This window comes from Mandrillus leucophaeus, unplaced genomic scaffold, assembly GCF_000951045.1.
Source record: "Mandrillus leucophaeus isolate KB7577 unplaced genomic scaffold, Mleu.le_1.0 Scaffold224, whole genome shotgun sequence".
NCBI classification, from domain to species: Eukaryota; Metazoa; Chordata; class Mammalia; order Primates; family Cercopithecidae; genus Mandrillus; species Mandrillus leucophaeus.
Genome location: NW_012102299.1, coordinates 1056275 through 1067604, shown reverse-complemented (window position 1 = coordinate 1067604; position 11330 = coordinate 1056275). Strand labels below are relative to the sequence as shown.

General features: G+C 45.3%; 1 protein-coding gene across 1 annotated transcript in view; it reads left to right on the top strand.

Moving 5' to 3' along the window:
* Nucleotides 1-2156: 2156 nt before the first annotated feature.
* HRASLS (HRAS-like suppressor) overlaps nt 2157-11330 on the top strand; it is a 35289-nt gene continuing 26115 nt past the window's right edge. The window contains 2 exon segments of the mRNA XM_011981338.1: nt 2157-2361; nt 2364-2467. Coding sequence (XP_011836728.1) covers nt 2157-2361; nt 2364-2467 — 309 coding nt within the window.

Genomic DNA, 11330 nt, shown 5'->3' with positions numbered 1-11330 from the left:
GTTAGAGGCCTCTGTCTAATACCACACAATGCCAACCGGTTCTAGTTTCCATGTGTTAAAAGGCAAATTGTGATTGTTGTCACCTTATAGGGCTTTTTCTGGAATATGAACTTTATTCACTTAACAACAAACAGGACTAAGTCATCTCCACCATGCTTATTCAATATGTTTCAACTCTTTAGGCAGCAATAGAGAATGCCATCCACACAGGGCTTCATTTGTAATGGCCAAAATAATAGGAACTGTTTATTCAATTGCAATTTAACATCTGCTCCAATCACAGCCCCTGAGGTCCCAGATGACAACTCTAGATTCAGACAAACTTTGCCTATTACTGCCCAAGGCAAAGTCCTCATTCTTTCTAAATGGAAATTTTAATTCTCTGCTGCTCATCCATAGAGTACCACCGATTGATCAACTCTCTCTCCAATCCATAGAAATGAAGAGAGAACTCAGGACTCTCCTGAACTACAACGCTTTCTACAGTTCTCCTGTAAATTCCACTCAGGCATTGAATTGAATTTGTTCTTAACCAAACGCGTATTATCTATACCTGGCAGGAATCTAGAAGTAAAATTACAAGATTTATTTCATTTTAATTCTATTATGAAGCATTTAATCACAAATACCCTGAAAATGAAAAGGTAATTTATCATTTTACCTTGACTGAGCAACTCTCCTCACTTCACATTCATGAATCCATAATGCAGAGAGAGGAGACTGGCTGATTAAGTGTTTGATTAGAGAAAACAGATTAACCCAGCAAACATAATCAATTTAGCTCATAAGCAGGATGGCTTTACAAATGCTCACAATAACTCTCCTGTATAAAATCATGAACCACTTCCTACAGTGATGACTCAATTGAAATAGCTGAGAAACATAAAGCAAATGCATGTTTATGGCTTTCTCTTTGAGACATTAAAAGGGTATTTAAAGGCATATCTGATAGCTTACAACTCTGAATATATATTAAGGAACATGTAAGAAAAATCATGCATAAAAAAGCTACAACCTCTCAAGTGTTCTAGTTTCCACTCTGTCAATAATTACATGTTTTCAATGTCCTTCTGTGTACTCTTTCCAAAGGTGCCAATCCAGACCCAAAGTTTCAGATCACTCAGATTCGCCCTTAACCTTCATAACACAACCAGTAGCTTTATGAAAAAAGTTCCATATTTAGGTAGTTGCTATCCCATTATGACAAAACACATAAAATTAGCGAGATATTTTAGCCTTCAAATAAGTGGGAAAAAATCCTTTCAGCTGCGATTCCATTTACATCAGAAAAAAAATCTAAGTTATGACTAGGTTGAAGCAACGTCCTGTTCTGTGCTCCATAAAGTTCACTTAGTCTTCAACGCTTCCTTACTTAGCTGGTTAGTATTCCTGGCCTCCCTTTTTTTAGCAGTGAGAAACAGGATACTCTCCCTGCCCCAGCTTTATTTTTAAACTCATAGCCATATCCTGGAATCTCTGCTGGCTATCTGGCGTGTGTGTGTGTGTGTGTGTGTGTGTGTGTGTGGTTGGAGGTCTCTGCTGGCTATCTGGCGCGCACGTATTTGTGTGTGTGTGTGTGTGTGTGTGTATGTGTGTGGGGAGGTCTCTGCTGGCTATCTGGCGTGTGTGTGTGCGTGGTATGTGGTGGGTGTGTGTGTGGTATGTGGTGTGTGCAAGCAGTGAGGTTGTTTTAGGGCCAGTCCGTCCTCTGCCACTTTGCTGACTCAAAGACCGAGAGGCTTTCTTGGGGTGCAGGTACCAGGATCCCCTGGGCCTTAAGGGAATTTGTGTTGAGCTAGAAGAGTGGGTGTATTCATGATGGGTGTATCCGAACATTCCTGTGCTCAACAAAACCGATTATCTTTATAACCGTAGCGCCCAGCACAGCGCCTGGTGCCGTGAAAGTCGGCTGCGGGAACATCCAAGAGGAGCGTGCGGGGCCGGGGGCGGCATAATTGGTCACGCGGCGCTGGCGCTGCGCTTTGACCGTCGGCGCTGGAGCGTGTGCGTTGCGTGCGCGCGCGGAGGCGGCTGCGTCGGGGAGCACGAGGAGGGAGGCCCCCGGCGGTCGGGCGGGCGAAGCGGGGCTCGGGGCCAAGCGAGGTCTAGCCGGAGCGACTGTGCCCCGCCTCCTGGGCGGAGCGGGCGGCTCCCGGATGGTTAGAGCCTCGTGCCGGCTCGGCAGCGCCCGGACGCCGGGCCCAGCGCGTCGGCGCCTTGGCGTGCGGGCGTCTCGGAGCCGCGGAGGTGCCGCCGGGACCGTTTCAGCGTGGCGGCGCTGGTGATGGCGTTGGCCCTGGAGGACGGCCCTGAGTGGTGGCCGGCGCCTGCCACCCGGGTCTCTCCCGGGTACAGATGGAGTCGTCCGCGGCCATTAGCGGCAAGGTCGGCAGCTGCGAGGCCACGGGAGACGCCAGGACACACGCAGCTGCCTCCCGGTGCGAGAAGACCCCGGCTTAAGAGTGAGGTGTGCTGGGCGGAGTGGGGAGGACCTCGAGGCGCCCCGGCAGCCAACCGTGTTCTAACCAACTGGCAAGTGGGAAAAGTTGACCTGATTAGAGAGTAACGGATCTTATCCAACCTCCTGTATTTCACAGACTGGGGAACTGAGTCCGCGGGGCGAGAGACTTGCTTCCCTAGGTTACACAGCTATTGAGTGGCAGAGCTGGGACTAGAAACCCAATCTGTTTAAGGCTTTTTAAACCCACTGGCCTCACCGAAGTGAATACGAATAATAATACAAGTAATTAGTATTGTATTAGATTTTGGAAACTTGGATCGTGAGATTCCTTTAGCATTCGGGACTATTCATATGACTCGTGCTGGAAAAAGTCACTCATGTTTTCTCTGGGCTTGGGCTCCTCATTCCTTCATTCAATGAGCATTTGCTTTGCAGTTATTTGTGCGAGGCACTCTAAGCAGAGACCGAAGGTATAGAGCAAGCTTGTCCAACCTGTGGCCCGCCAGCCGTGTGCGGCGCAGGACAGCTTTGAATGCGGCCCAACACAGATTCGTAAATGTTCTTAAAACATTATGAGATTTTTTTTTTCGCCTTTTTTTTTTTTTTTTTTTCCTCATCAGCTATGGTTAGTGTTAGTGTATTTTATGTGTGGCCCAGGGCAGTTCTTCCCGTGTGGCTCAGGGAAGCCAAAAGATTGGGCGCATGGTATAGAGAAAAACAAGAAGCATCCCTCCATAGCGTATGGCCCACAAGAGACAATTCCCCAGACACCAGTAGCTGAGGCAGGTATAGGAGGGGGATGGGCCATTAGATACGATGCCTGTGGAAACTAAAGAAGGCGGATCGGAGGAAGACAATCCGACCTGGGGAGTGGAGGAGGGAGCGGGAGGAGGTGGTATCCGACCTGGATTTTTAAAGATTGAGTCATTTGGGGCACTTGGAAATGGACGTTCCGGGTAGAAGTTGCAGTATTAACAAAAAGAAAACAAAACTCTGAGTGTGAAGAATAATGGATAGTTTGGTTTGCCTAAAATGTAGGGATTAATAAGGATGCCAGGATTCTAGGGCGAGGGACCAAGATGGGGAGTCAGTGGTGGGAAGCCCTGGAAGATTCCAAGCAGAGCATGACAGTGCTGTGGCAGCGGATAGTTAATTTGACCAAGGAGTGGACCCTCATTTGTAGCGTGAGAGTGTAGGACCAAGGATCTTTGCAGTCCTGAGAGTCTATGAAATAGCCAATCTGGGAATACAGGGCTTCATGGAAACATCTGAGTGTAGGAGGATTGTGGATGGAAAGTGCAGCTGGAATGGGAAAAGGCCCAAACCGAATGAGAAGCCTTGGACTAGGGGTAGCCTGTGATCATCTGCTCTTGTGTTTCAGACTTCCAGTGACGTTCTTGGGAGTACTTGTTAAAAAAGTGCTCTTCGTGTTCCTGTAACTTAGGTGGCCTCTTAGGCATGCGCAGACGTTCATTAGCCTGTCCCTATCGGCAGGGAACGTTTATTTCTTCTGACGCATCCCCAGGGGCCAACATAGAGCTATAAAGACAGCAGCCTGCTTTGCCAGTTGGCCAGTTGAAATGAGAGATTTCTTACACAAAGATTACAGACTTAACCTTCATGCCACTCTTTATTATAAACTACTCATAAACATAATATATATTGTGGTGATCATTTTACAAACTATTCATCAACTATATATAAACAATTCTTTGCAGATGGACTCTTCAAGTGAAACATTTTTACCTTAAAGATTGTAGTAGAGGATTTTATAAATGTGTCTTTAATTGGTTCTGTGTTTTCTCATACTTATGAAGCACTACATTACACAATTTGCCTGAATGAAATTGGTAGATGTGGTCCATGTAAATCAACTTACCCAGTCAGACAGATTATAGATATTTGCCTAAAATCTGAGCCTGGGCACCTTGGAGATATTCTAACCTCACCTGGAAACTCCCCAACAGGAAAAGTGCAGGGATTCTGGAGCAAGGTTCCACTTCACATTACCTTCTGGTTCTGCATGTGAATGCTTAAAAACTTCCTGTGGTGTTCTATGAAATATATATTTGTGTGCTTTTGCAGCTGCTCCATCTAATAGTATTTGAGAAGGGGAAAAAAATGAAATGTTCCCTAGTAGAAATTCCTTTGGTTAATGATGTTAATCAATGGGATAAAAAAGGAGCATGAACTCTGGAATAAAAAGGGACACCTGAAATTGAATTCCAGTTGTGTCGCTTACTACCTGTGCAACTTTAGGTCTGGCACTTAACTCATCTGAGTCTCAGTTTCCTCATCTGTAAAATGATCACCACAATAATCAGCTCACAGTTGTTGACAGTCTAACAGAACAACCTGTCGCCACTAGAATCCCACATGTTGGCCTTTTATAGCCACACCCGCGTCCCTCCCACTGCCTCCTCCACTACCTTAACTCATAGCAACCACTGTATGTTCACTATCTTTTTAAATAATTGTATCATTTCAAGAACATTATAAAAACGGAATCATATAGTATGTGACCTCTTGGCATTGTGTTTTTTAATTTTTTCCACTGAGTATAATTCTCTAGAGGTATATTCAGGTTGTTGCATATGTCAATAGTTTTTTCCTTTATTCCTAAGTAGTATTCCATGGTAGGCCTGCATACAGTTTTTTTTTTAACCACCCTTTGAAGGGTATTTAATGGGGTATGATGAATAAAGCTGCTATAAACTTTTGTGTGCAGGTTTTTGGGTGGATATAAGTCTTCATTGTCTTTATTCTCAGGGATAAATGCCTAGAAGTACAATTGATGGATTATGTAGTAGTTACAAGCTAAACTTTTAAAGAAGTTGCCAGACTGCTTCCAGAGTAGCTACACCATTTTACATTCCCACCAGCAGTGAATGAATGATCTGGTTAATGACAATGATGACTCTGCATCATTGTTAACATTTGGTGTTGTCACTGTTTTTTATTTTAGCTATCCTGATAGATGTGTAATGATATCTTATTTTGTTTTTTTTTAATTGACAATGATGTATATTTATGGGGTACGATGTGATCTTTTAATCTATCCATAAATTATAGAAATAAACTAATGTATTAGTTCATTTTTTGTTATAACAGATTTATAACAGAATGCCCAAAACTAAGCAATTTATAAAGAAAATTAATGTATTTCTTACAGTTATGGAGGCTGGAAAATCCAAGGTCAAGGGACCACTTCTTGTGAGAGCCTTCTTGTTGGTGGAGGGTCTACAGAGTCCCAAGGTGGTATAGAGTATCACATGACAAGGGGGCTGAGTGTGCTACCTTGCTAGCTTAGGTCTCTCTTCCTGTAATAAAGCCACTAGTTCCCTTCCCATGATAACCCTTTAATCCATGAATTCCTTAATCCCATAATCCATGAATAGATGAATCCATTCATGAGGACAGAGCTCTCCTGATCCAATCACCTCTTCGAGGCTCGCCCCACTTCTCAATACTACCACATTAGGCATTCAGTTTCAACATGCATTTTGGAGGAGACAAACATTCAAACCATAGCAGATATACATCATCTCACCAATTTATTATTTTTTGTGGTGGTAAGAATGTTAAAAATCTGTTTTAACAGTCTTGAGGTATGCAATACATTATTATGTGTGGTAAACATGCAATGCAATAAATCACTAAAACTTACTTCTTCAGTCTACCTGAAACTTTTTACCCTTTGGGCCACTTCTTCCCTTTCCTCATTTCTCTCTCTTCCCTCTAGCCTCTGGTAATGACCTCTGTACTCTTGTTTCTATGAGGTCAGCGTTTTTAGATTTCACATGTAAGTGAGATCATACTGTATTTGTCTTATGCTTCTGACTTATTTCACTTAGGACAATGTTCCTCAGTTCCATCCATGTTGTTGCTAATGATAGAATTTCCTTTTTTTAAAAGACTGTATAGTTATTTCATTGTGTATATGTACCACATTTTTAATCCGTTTATCCATTAATAGACACTTAGGTTGTCTCTGTATCTTGACTATTGTGAACAATGCTAAAATGAACATGGGGGTGCAGCTATCTCTTCAACATATTATCTCTTCAACATAGCTATCTCTTCAGTTCATTTGGATATATACCCAGAAGGAGGATTTCTGGATCATATGGTAATTCTACTTTTAGTTTTTTAGGAAGCTTCCGTACTGTTGTTTCAAAATGGCTAAACTAATTTACATTCTCACCAGTGATGTACCAGGGTTTCCTTTTCTCTGCATCCTCACCAACACTTGTTATCATTCATCATTTTGGTAATAGCCATTCTAACAAGCATGAGGTGATATCACATTGTGGCTTTAATTTGCATTTCCCTGATGATTAGCGATGTTGAGCATTTTTTTTCATCTATATTTTGGCTATTTGTGTCTCTTCATTTGTAAAATGTCTATTCAGATACTTTGCCCAGTTTTTAATTGACTCTTTTTCTTGCTATTGAGTTATATGAATTCCTTATATATTTTTCATATTAGCCCCTTATCAAATGTGCAGTTTGCAAATGTTTTCTCCAAATTCATGTGCAAGGAGAATCCTAATGTCATCAACAAACAGAGAAATACACTTCTTCCATTCCTATAAGAATGCCTTTCATTTCTTCCTCTTGCCTAATTGCTCTAGCTAGGACTTCCAGACTATGTTGAATAGCTGTGAGAGTGGGAATCATTGTTGTCTTTCTAATCTTACAGGAAAAGCTTTCAAACTTTTTACCATTGAGCATGATGGTGTCTGTGGGCTTGTCATATATGGCCTTTGTTGTGTTAAGGTACATGCTTTCTATGCCTGTTTTTTGAGAGTTTTGTAGCATGAATGGGTGTTGAATTTTGTCAGATGTTTTTTCTGCATCTATTGAGATACTTGTGTGGTTTTTGTCCTTCATTTTGTTAATATGGTATATTTATTTATGTATTTATTTATTTGTTTATTTTTGAGACAGAGTCTCACTCTGTCACCCAGACTGGAGTGCAGTGGTATGATCTTGGCTCACTGCAACCTCCACCCTCACTGAGCTCAAGCTATCCTCTCACGTCAGTCTCTCAAGTAGTTAGGACCACAGGCACATGCCACCATGTTAGCTTTTGGTATTTTTACAGAGACGGGGTTTAGCCATGTTGCCTAGGCTGGTCTGGAACTCCTGGGCCCAAGATATCCATCTGCCTCAGCCTCCCAGAGTGCTGGGATCACAAGTGTGAGCCACAGTGCCTGGCCCATATTTATTGATTTATATATGTTCAACCATCCTTGCATCCCAGGGATAAGTCCCACTTGATTATGGTGAGTGATCTTTTAAATTTACTGTTGAATGCAGTTTGCTAGTATTTTGTTAAAGATCTTTGCATTTATGTTCATAAGGGATATTGGCCTGTAGTTTTCTTGTGGTGGTCTTGTCTGGCTTTGGTGTCAGGGTAATACTGGCCTCATAAAATAAGCTCTGAGGTAGTCCCTCCTTTATAATTTTTTGGAAGAGCTTAAGAAGGATTGGTATTTCTTCTTGAATGTTTAATGGGATTCACCTGTGAAGCCATCAGGTCCTGGGCTTTCCTTTGGTGGGAGATTGTTTACTACAATTCAATCTCCCTATTTATTATTGGTCTACTCAGATTTTTTGTTTCTTCCTAATTCAGTCTTGGGTTGCATGTTTCTAGGAATTCATCCATTTCTTCTGCATTATCCAATTTGTTGGTGTGTAGCTGTTCATTGTAGTCTTTCATGATTGTAAAGGTAAACTGAGGCTGGAGCCGAACCGGGAACGAAGACACAAGGCAAATGGCAGTGAGAATAGCCTTTATTAGGACTCACGGGCGAGGTTCCTCGGTCCAAAGGTGCGGGCCCAGGAAGTCGCGCTGAGGGAGGAGGGTAGGGGCTTTTTAGAGCCCGAGAGGTAGGGAAGCTGGTTGTACAAACAGGGCCTGGGGGGTCTTGAAACTACTAGGGCACGAGTTGAGTAAGGGTCAAGAGGAAGGGGTCTTTGGAAACTGTTAACCGAAACTGCTGTTTACGAACTTGTGGAATACAGGTGAGCTGCAGGTCATGGGGGAGTGTGGCTGCCCAGCTGGAACCTCTGATGTATGTAAGTCTGCGGGTGTGTGCAAGGGTGAAGGGAGTCTTTAACAAAAGGCCTGCTATGCCGGGTAATGCTGCCATGTTGGGTCTTGATTCCTGCCTAACATTCCGACCTCTTTCTAATAAGAAAATGGGGCGACGTTCATCTGGCTGCTTCCTGCTGGTATGGGTCATCGTGGGGTTCTTCAGAGGTCGGAACTCGGGTATAGGGGTGGAGCAGCATCTGATTGAAAGTGACCTGGGAGGCTTCTTTCATGCGGTCCTGGATGAAGCGGAGGACACAGGGAGCTATGAGTAGCAAGAAGCCAATGATCAGTAAGGGGCTTAGAAAGGGTAGGACTTAACCGGCCACAGACGACTGCCACCACCTAAGTGAGGGCCTTGATCCAAGGTTTTTCTGGTGCAGTCTTTCCCGAATCTTTTCTAGAGTGAGGAGATTGGTTTCTACTAGTCCTGACTCATTGATGTAGTGTTCGGCCAGGAAGGGGAAAGGAGGGAGTTAGGTTAGAGGAGTTAAAAAGGGCTGGGTAAGGGTACCGCAACCAGTGGGGGCTTATTCAAGGCTACACACAAGAAACAACGAGAGATGTTGTGTACCTCGGCCATGTGTACCACTTGAGCCCCTTCCCTGACTAAGGTTAGCCAGGAAAAAGGGTTGCTGCTGTCCTGGGGCTTACTGCCTGGGCTAGAGCTGAGATGGCTTCCTCCTGTTGTCTGATGTCAGAGGCCAGGCTGACAAAGCTGCTTACGACCTTGATGTAGGCCTTAAAGATCCTGAGTCGGGCCACGGGATAAGACTCACTGTGCCCACCAGTCCTAGGAAGGACAAGATCTCTTCCGCATCCTGAGGAGGCTGGAGAGTTTCAATGAGGCTTATTCTATCTGCTGTGAGGCTTTTTGTAGTGGGTGTGAGGAGTATGCCTAGGTAGGTGACAGAAGGGCTGCAAAGTTGAGCCTTAGCCGGGGTAACCTGATAACCTCGGTCGCCTAGAAAATTTAAAAGTGTAGCAGTGTCTGCAAGGGAGCACTCTTAGGAAGGACTACATAGTAATAAGTCATCGACATACTGCAACAATGTGCTATGGATCAGGAGACAGAGGACAACATCCTGTGCCAGTGCCTGTTCGAAAAAATGGGGGCTATCATGGAACCTTTGAGGCAAAACAGTCCAAGTCAGCTGGGAAGAAATATGAGTGTCTGGATCTTCCAATGTAAAAGCAAACAGAAAGTGGCAGTCTGGGTGTAGAGGGATGGTAAAGAAGGCATCATTCCGGTCAAGGACAGTGAAATGGGTGGTGTCAGGGGGAACGCACGAGAGGAGTGTATATGGATTAGGAACAACTGGAAAGGTAGGGACTACTGCCTCATTGATGAGGCGTAGGTCCTGCACGAGACGATAGGCCCCAGAGCTTTTCCGTACAGGGTGTGGGGGGTCAGCCTGATGGGGTTTGTCAGGTGAGAGAAGGGGGAAGAAGAACGCGAGGTGTGGGGAGGGGTTGGGTCGGAAGTGGACTGAGGCCCTTAGCTTGGAGAGGAGATCTCGTCCTAACAAGGGGACTGGGCACGAAGGAATGATAAGAAATGAGTGGGAGAAGAGGGAGCCATCCAAGCGGCAAGACAGAGGAGGAGTCTGGCGGTAGGTGGAGGGAGTGCCATCAATTCCCATGACCGTGACAGTGGAGGGGTGGCTGGGGCCACTGAAGGAAGGCAAAAGAGTAGGTAGCCTCTGTGTCCATGAGGAAAGATATGGACTTACCCGCTACCTGGAGCATAACCCTGGGCTCGGCGAGAGTGAGAGGGGTTCCAAAGTCTGGGCCTCTTCAATCTTCGTCAGTGTCGAGGAGCTGGAAGGCGCCTCCAATACCTGGAGGAGGGTCATCACGTGGAGGCGCAGCAACCGTCCTTAGGTTGGGGCAGTCTGACCTCCAGTGGCCCATCTGCCCACAGTTCGGACAGGGGCGGGTTGGCTCCTTTGAAGGGTTGGGGCACTGCCTGGCCCAGTGGCTGTTGTTGCCATACTTGAAGCAGGCACCAGGTGGCACTCGGGTAGTACCTCCTGTCTGGGAGCTCCTGGAGCCGGCCGGCCTCAGGGCTGCTACCAAGGCCTGGGTTTGGAGTTGTACCTTCTGTTTTAGCCTGGCCTGTCGTTGGGCCTCAGCTGCTTCCTCCCTGGAGTTGTAGACCTTGAAGGCCAGTTTGACTAAATCCTGGATGGGAGTTTGAGGGCCTTCCTCCACCTTTTAAAATTTTTTTTGGATATCAGGGGCCGACTGAGAAATGAAGTATGAAGCTAAGATGGCTCCTTCTGCGGGGGAGGCAGGGTCAAGGCGGGTGTACTGAATGAGTGACTCTGTCAGTCAGTTAAGAAAAACAGCCGGATTTTCCTCTGAGCCTTGGACTACCTCTTTTAACTTACTAAAATTGACTTATTGGAGGCTGCCTGCATGCCATCAAGAAGGCACTGGACCATCATATCTCAGCGGCAGCGGCCTGCCTGACCAACCTGCTAGTCCTAGTTGGGCTTGGCTGAGGGCACCGCCTCAGTGTCAACTGGCATGGCGTGGTCAGGTAAATGAACCTGGTCAGCGTGCTGCCTGACTGCCGCTAGGATACGCTCCCGTTCCTCAGGGGACAGGGTTGAGGTCATAATGACATGGGGATCATGCCAGGTGAGGTCATACGCCTGGCACAGGTATCTGAACTTTTTGAAATACTGAGTGGGGTTGGCTGAGAAAGAGCGTACACGCTCTTCAATCTTAGACAGGTCTGCCAGCAAAAACAGCACATGGACC